The sequence below is a fragment of the Mytilus trossulus genome, chromosome 11, assembly GCF_036588685.1.
Source record: "Mytilus trossulus isolate FHL-02 chromosome 11, PNRI_Mtr1.1.1.hap1, whole genome shotgun sequence".
Classification (NCBI taxonomy): Eukaryota; Metazoa; Mollusca; class Bivalvia; order Mytilida; family Mytilidae; genus Mytilus; species Mytilus trossulus.
The window spans coordinates 26,054,677-26,062,807 of NC_086383.1; the positions used below are offsets into that span (position 1 = coordinate 26,054,677).

Here is an 8,131-nt window from a genome sequence, read left to right on the forward strand (position 1 = left end):
TCTTTGGAACAGACAGTTACGATCATCTTACGTAGAAGTTACGATTATCGTTGATGAAAATAATCGTAATTTTTTGTACGTCGATTTTCATTCTTCTTGTTGCTTTTCCCTTCTGTCAAAAAATAAATTTCAACGGCAATGCTTATAAAGATTTTCCTTGACATAATACAAATCTGAAAATAAGCTGCTTAAGTGGAGAAATCAGCCTGATAAAATTTCCTTTTATTTGTGTCCGCCATATTAGGATGATCGTAATTGCAGTTACGATCATCACGTTGACCCCGGTGAAACGTGGCGAGTCAAGAAATGACAGGAATTTATCGTTATAATGGCTGAACAAATTAGACAATAATAAAGATAATTTTAATTAATTGTTTTATTTCCATCTGCATCAGAAATATCCGCCTATTGGTATGAGTATGACTATGGCCCAAATTATACTGGACAGGTCTGTAATAGAGAACATGATAATGTTTAGACTTACACAAATGACTTAATAAAAACAGATTTAAATTGGTACTTCACTTTATCAATTTTATGTATAATTATAATGATCAGATTTAACTTAAATATTACAACGATGATCGGTCAACTGAGTCAAAAGTAAAAAAGAAAAATTACCCAGCGCCGAGAAAATTCAAAATGGAAAGTCCCTAATTAAAATGAACTTTGATGCATGGTACTACAATACTTTAATCACATGACAGGTGTCACACGTTAACCAGGATCGGATTACTCTTCAGGGGCGTCTAATATCATCCCTGATTGTCAGTATCATGACGGGTGTCGCAAATTACCCAGTTTTTGCTTACTCTTCATTCGTGTCTAATATAAGCCCTAGTTTTCAGTGTCATGACGGGTGTCACATGTTAAACAGAGTTTGCCTACTCTTCAGGAGCATGTTATATCATCACTGGTTTTCAGTGTTATGACGGGTGGCACATGTCGAACATGATAGGCTTACTCTTCATTATCGTCTAATATTAACCCTGGCTGTTAATGTAATGACGGGTGTCACATGTTAAACATAGTCTGTTTACTTTTTATGAGCATCTTAAATCATCCCTTTAAGTTTTCAGTATGAGGACGAGTGTCACATGATGAACAAAGCCTTGTTAAATTTCAGGAGCGTCTTTTCTCATTCCTAATTGCCAGTTTCTTGACGGTTGTCGCATATAAAACTGAGCCTGCTTGCATTTCAGGAGCGTCAAATATAATCCCTTGCTGCCAGTATCACAACGGGTGTCATATGTTAAACAGAGTCTTATTACTCTTCAGGAGCGTCTAATATCATTCATGGTTTTCAGTGTCATGACGGGTGTCACATGTTGAACAGAGTTTGCCTACTCTTCAGGAGCATGTTATATCATCACTGGTTTTCAGTGTTATGACGGGTGGCACATGTCGAACATGATAGGCTTACTCTTCATTATCGTCTAATATTAACCCTGGCTGTTAATGTAATGACGGGTGTCACATGTTAAACATAGTCTGTTTACTTTTTATGAGCATCTTAAATCATCCCTTTAAGTTTTCAGTATGAGGACGGGTGTCACATGATGAACAAAGTCTTGTTAAATTTCAGGAGCGTCTTTTCTCATTCCTAATTGCCAGTTTCTTGACGGTTGTCGCATATAAAACTGAGCCTGCTTGCATTTCAGGAGCGTCAAATATAATCCCTTGCTGCCAGTATCACAACGGGTGTCATATGTTAAACAGAGTCTTATTACATTTCAGGAGCGTCTTATATCATCCATGATTGCCAGTTTATTGACGAGTGTCACATGTTAAACAGAGTCTGCTTACTCTTCAGGAGCCTCTCATATCATCCATGGTTTTCAGTGTCGTGACAGGTTTCGCATGTTTAACAGAGTATGCTTACATTTCATGAGCGTTTGATATTATCCTTTGCTGACAGTGACATATCGGGTGTCGCATGTTGAATACAGTCTACATACACTTCCGTATCACTTATATTATCACTGATTGTCGGTGTTTGTTCGTACTTCTCAGTTCTATTCATTGATTTATTTTGGTTATAAAACGGAAGTTTTTTATATAAAGTTAATTTTGTCTTCGACCTTTTTAAAACGAAAATATTTATTTAGGTTTACTTTTACAAATTATGACCTTGATGGAGAGTTGTCTCGCTGGCACTCATACCAAATCTTATCATATATAAGAACAGACAAATGGCTCTTCTATCTGTGATGTACATTCAAAGTATCGTAAATTTACCCTCTCAACTAATAGAACTCTTTGGTGAATACGTTATCATACATAACAAACCCTTCAGAAATAAATAGCAGTCAGATATCATAATTCATTACAATATGATCTATTTCTAATTAATTTAAAAGCATTTATTATGCATAAAGCCAGACTTTATTTACGATATGATTGAGAAATATATGCATGCATCTACTGGTTGTTTATATCTATTGATATTTACAAAAAGATATTCAATATTTAAAAATGATTCCAAAAAGATTAATGAAAAATATGTCAAACTAACCGTAGGTACTTCGCAAACAAACGGATTGCTAACATTACAATCTTTTTGAAACCATGTCCAGATGAAGAATTCTCCAATGGAGACACATAAACCTTGTTGTGCAGCTGATGTTACAGCTGAAAAACATGATAGACAAATTGTCAATTTTAAAAAGAATTATAAATTATGTACAAATTAACAGATTTAAAAATCATGACCAAGAAACATGAGAGATAACAAACCTCTCAATCGGGAAAATGTCAAATTTGTAAAGACGATTGGATGCCTTATTGCTAATCAGTACAATTATGTTAACATTGCCAAACTCAGCAATACACATTTAGGAAATCAAACAAGCAGTCAATTGGTGTCTATTCGCCGTTTACCAACCCACACACAGATATGTTATGTTTAATTGCATTCTGTTTAGGCGGAATGTACTACCTTTACCATATTATTTCATAATTTTTATTAACAAGTTTGACTGTACATGAGTGGAGTTCTTCAAACTATTGTACACCGATGTTGTTTATAAATAGCGTCTATTAGATACATATGTGAAATGCATTCTGAGGAAAACACTGCTACTCAAAGGACATCAAATTTTAAATCTAGATAAAGGCAACAGTAGTATACCACTGTTCGAAATTCATAAATCGATTGGAATAAAAATCCGGGCTAAAAACTAAAACTAAGAAACACTTCGGCACCACAGAAACACAACGCTAAAATATAACACACACAAAAACGAACTATAATATAACAATGGTCATTTTTCTGACTTGGAACAGGACATTTTAAGAAAAAAAAAATGGTGGGTTGAACCTGGTTTTTCATTGATACAAACATTCATTTTGTTTTTGACATTAAAAAGAAAGGTTTTCACTATATATGAACAGACATGCGAAATTGGCACTAATTGTTGATACTTTAATATGCAACATCATTTGGTGTTTATGACTTTAATATGATTCATATAATTTTTTGCAGAAAAAAATCACAAACTGTTTTTTTAAGCTCAGGATCATTTAATTCTATTTTTTTGTAGTACACCTTTACACTCTGTTGAGAGTTGCATACAACATGTAAAACCTAGTTAGTTCGTGAGCTGATGGATTACTGTCCAATTGATCTAGGTCTCAATTCTTTTTGATACCCATTTTGATTTACTTTGAATTCAGAATTTTAAATAATTGTATTGAAGCATTCCTTCATGACTAATACTATAACACTATTAAGATTGTTACTATAAAGAAGAAAAAATACTTTTTTATAATACGCATGATTGATTATCTTAAAAGTTTGAAATTACCTGTTCCAAATGGAATATCATTGAATGAAAATAGACCACCGTCTGTGACAAATTCAAAAGTGCTGTTTTTGTCCAGATCATTTGCACCCGTCCAGACATTCGTTTTTACCAGCGCTGTAATATGAATTGAATTGTTATGCGTGTAAAAGGAATGTGTTACTCTGAATAAAGTATGCAAACACACAAATAGTATTTAGTAATTAATTAAATGAAACTGTATGTCTATATAATGTTTATTGTATACAAAGGTCTCGAACTACATGGTTGACAATTAAAGTATGTTACAAAAGAACAACAGATACTACACCAATGACTATAAAATTAAAGGGGCAGTATCTATAAGATATATAAAAAACATAAAGTAAGATTTTTTGGGTTTAACCATTTTAAAATGTGTTATAATGATATACTTGTACTGATTCGCTTCAGGAAACCAGTATGGATCAATTTTGACAAATAAGTCTAAAATCATTGAGGATAAATTAATCACTCGCCAGTAAATAATTAGATTTCATTGTATTCGTATTAATGTGAATTTCACTTTAACTTAACTAGATATGGATAACACATGAACTGACGCTCGAATCCAAAACAGTTGTAAAAAATTGAAGAGCATTGAGGACCAAAATTTCAAAACGTTTCGCCAAATACAGCTAATTGTCAAGTAAATAAACTCATCATAGATACCAGGATTAACATTTTTTCTCTACACCAGACGCGCGTTTCGTCTACAAAAGACTCATCAGTGAAGCTCGAATCAAAAAATGTTAAAAAGGTCCAATTAAGTACGAAGTTATTCATTCCTGTGATAGAAAACCCTTAGTAATTCAAAAACTCGAAAGGTTGTAAACAGTTAATTAATAATATGACCATACGAATGACAATTCATGTCAGCACAGAAGTGCTGACTACTGATTCCACCAGGGAATTCAAACTCCCCCAGTAGTGGCATTGACCAACAGTCTTAAGTTAGAAATATATAAATTAAATTTAAACCAGAATATTTTAATCGTAGGAATATTGGTCCCGTCAAATCTGGATTGAAACAAAAATTTTACAGAATGTGTCTCTCAGTATTTGTTAACACACTTGGTTTATGTCTACCTGACATGTTACTATGCATATAAGCTAAGAGCAAACACAAAAAAAAACCAATTTACTAATGTTAGAATGATATTTTCTATGGCAGATCGTAGCATACTAAATTTCTCAGTCTTTTTGATAAACATTCATTAATCAAAAACTACCCGATTTTGAAGTCCTTTGTATACCTTATTTTTTTAGGTTATAACATGGCATTCATTGCAAAGAAAATATAATACGTGTCTATTTACATGTTACTGAACTAACAGAAATTTGAAAATGAAAATGACATTATAATATAATATCTAAAGAAGTCAGATCTCAGAATCTTGGGTGGAATGTAGATGAATAGCTGCATTTGTGTTAGAAAAACCCGGATGAATTATGTACAGTCTTTACGTACGGATAGTAAACTTATCTCGAACAGCATCAGCTTCTGCCTCAGTATTTGGCCTCCAAAGGTAGGCTCCGTCTGTATTGGAACAATTGGCCTGTGATGGTGAGACACATATCCAGTGTTTTACATTTATATCACATAATATAATACAACAAATGAATCATTAATTAAACGACTTAAACATTCATATTACCACATGTTGGTGTCGAGCATCACCGAAAAGACTTCAAATTATGAAATGCACAACTAATATCAATATGATATGGTTCATTATTTATGCCATGCTGTTGTTCGGAAACAGTCGCTTTTCATGAATGACAACAATGATTAAGCCTTTCCGTAAGGGATAAACAGCATCCCGGTTCTAAAATCGGTTGATACCTGTAGTTTAGCATTTCATCAGCTACGTAATGTTTTTTACGCTCAATTCCTAAACAGATGTTGTATTTTTTTGTTATTGGCATTAAACTAGCGGTCAGAAACTGCGAATATATTCTTAGATCTGTACATCGTGTTTTTTTAAGAAGGAATGTATTAATATTCTTCCACGTCTGGTCAGTGCTATTGTGTTGAGCTGTTTTTTTTTATAAATTATACATATTTTTGAAATACACAAGCAAACATAGACAAAAGTATATCCTTTACATGTGCTTTAAGGAATGGTTGAATATAAGCACATTTCAATCACTGTATATTAAATATCAAGCAATCAAAATAAATGATACTTACATAATGTGTAATTACTAACCTGTGCACTTTTCCACGTATCTTCTATAGTTGTACTGTAGAAGTAACAATTAGGACTAACAGTTTGGTTATCTAACAAAGAATATTCTTCCGGGCATGATGGAACACATGAGGCTAATCACGAGAAAGATATGGGTACGATATTTAAACAGATATCAACATCATTAAGTTAAACTGATATAATATTCAAACAATATAATGTAAAATGCATGTTATTGCAAAGAACGATGTAAGTCGCAGTTTTTTGTTTACGATACCCTGGCCTAGTCTCTTTTTGGAGAGATAACTGGTTTCTGGTAGAAATTAATCTTTACTTTTGCATTCGCATACGCTAAACTATCATGTGGTTCTGAGATAGGTAATATTCATATCAGTTTTCAGAGTTTGTATAGTAAAATACTTGTTTGGAGATTAAATTAATATTGATGAAGGGACACAAATTCGAATGCTTTCAATTGATACTAGTACTTCTTTCTCATTAACGACAAAAGCTATAGTTCAATGCAAGTTTGTATAATTTTGTTTCAATACAGTATTCGAAGTTTCCATATTAGAATTTTATTAAATCATTGATTAGTTAATGTTGTTGTGATAATGACATTATGGAACTTTGAAGAAATAACTAATGTTAAGATATAATGCATGCTACATGTGTATCTATTGATAGTTTTCAAAGGTACCAGGATTATAATTAATCAGTGACGCTCATAGCAAATTATGTATAAAGCCAAACAAGTAAAAAGTTGAAGAGCATTGAGGATCCGAAATTCCCCAAAATTGTGACTAAAACGGCTTAGGCAATCTATGCCTTGGATAAGAAAATCCTTAGTTTTTCGAAAAATTAAAAGTTTTGTAAACAGGAAATTTAAAAAAAAACTTTATTGATATTCATGATATTTATATCAACACTGAAGTGTTGAATACTGGTCTGGTGATACCCTCGGAGACGTAACGTCCACCAGCATTGGCATTGACCCAGTTGGGTAAATAATTATCAAAGGTATCATTTAGTACGCCAGACGCGCGTTTCGTCTTCTTAAGACTCACCAGTGACGCTCATATCAAAATATCTATAAAGCCAAACAAGTACAAAGTTGAAGAGAAATATTGTTTCTTCACGTTAATAATATCTATTTTGGGATTTAAGAACAAGTTGTCCTCATTTAATATGACGGTTGTCATCCATTCGTTTGATGTGTTTGAACTTTCGATTTTGCCATTTGATTTGGGACTTTCCTTTTCGAATTTTCCTCGGAGTTCAGTATTTTTGTGTTTTTACCTTTTAAACTGATATGAGCATTTATTACGATACACTTACACATAAAAGAATCTGGCATCATCATGAGTTCAATGTTTTATTTGGATTCATCGATATAAAAATAAAAAAGACATCAGTCAAACACTAGACGAAACGCGTTAAATTCGTACTTTATTTGTCCTTTCATACTCTTTTTAATCGAGCGTGACACAGCACTACAAATATTTTAGAATATAAATACCCGAAGGTCCTGGATGACCAGTATCTCCTTTAGGACCAGTGGATCCAGGTGGCCCTGTTTGTCCAGATTCCCCACGAGGTCCTGTGTTTCCTTGATCCCCTGTGTCACCAGAATATCCCTTTACTCCCTTTGGTCCAGTAATTCCCGTTTCTCCTGATGGCCCAGACGGTCCTCTCGGACCAGATGTCCCAAGTGGCCCAGTTAGTCCAATGATTCCAGAGAGTCCAGGAGGTCCTGTTTCTCCTTGTTTTCCCTTTGAACCATTATTACCAGGTGGTCCATCTGCTCCGTCCATTCCAGGGGAACCGCTTTGTCCAATAGGTCCAATTTGTCCAGGTGGCCCAGCAGCCTGTTTGACCAGTTTTACCGCTTTTACCAGCATCTTCCATTTGGCCTTTAGGTCCCGACGCCCCAGTGAAACCTCGAGGTCCAACACGTCCTGTTTTACCTGGATATCCTTTATATCCCTTTGACCCAGGAGTCCCAGCTTGACCAGGATATCCTCTCATTCCTGCAAAATGACAAACATAAATTGAATGAATACAGTAGCTATGATAACAATAATTTCGGTTGCTTGGTTAACTATTTGGAAATATATT

General features: G+C 33.8%; 1 protein-coding gene across 1 annotated transcript; it reads right to left on the bottom strand.

Annotated features, from left to right (window-relative positions):
* Positions 1–435: 435 nt before the first annotated feature.
* On the bottom strand, positions 436–7,914 carry LOC134689895 (collectin-12-like). The gene is made up of 5 exons (XM_063549863.1): positions 7,533–7,914; positions 6,035–6,147; positions 5,293–5,380; positions 2,516–2,631; positions 436–450 (listed from the first exon to the last, which is right to left on the bottom strand). The coding sequence occupies exons 1-5, from the start codon at positions 7,912–7,914 to the stop codon at positions 436–438; spliced, it is 714 nt and encodes a 237-aa protein (XP_063405933.1).
* Between the last annotated feature and the right edge of the window lie 217 nt (positions 7,915–8,131).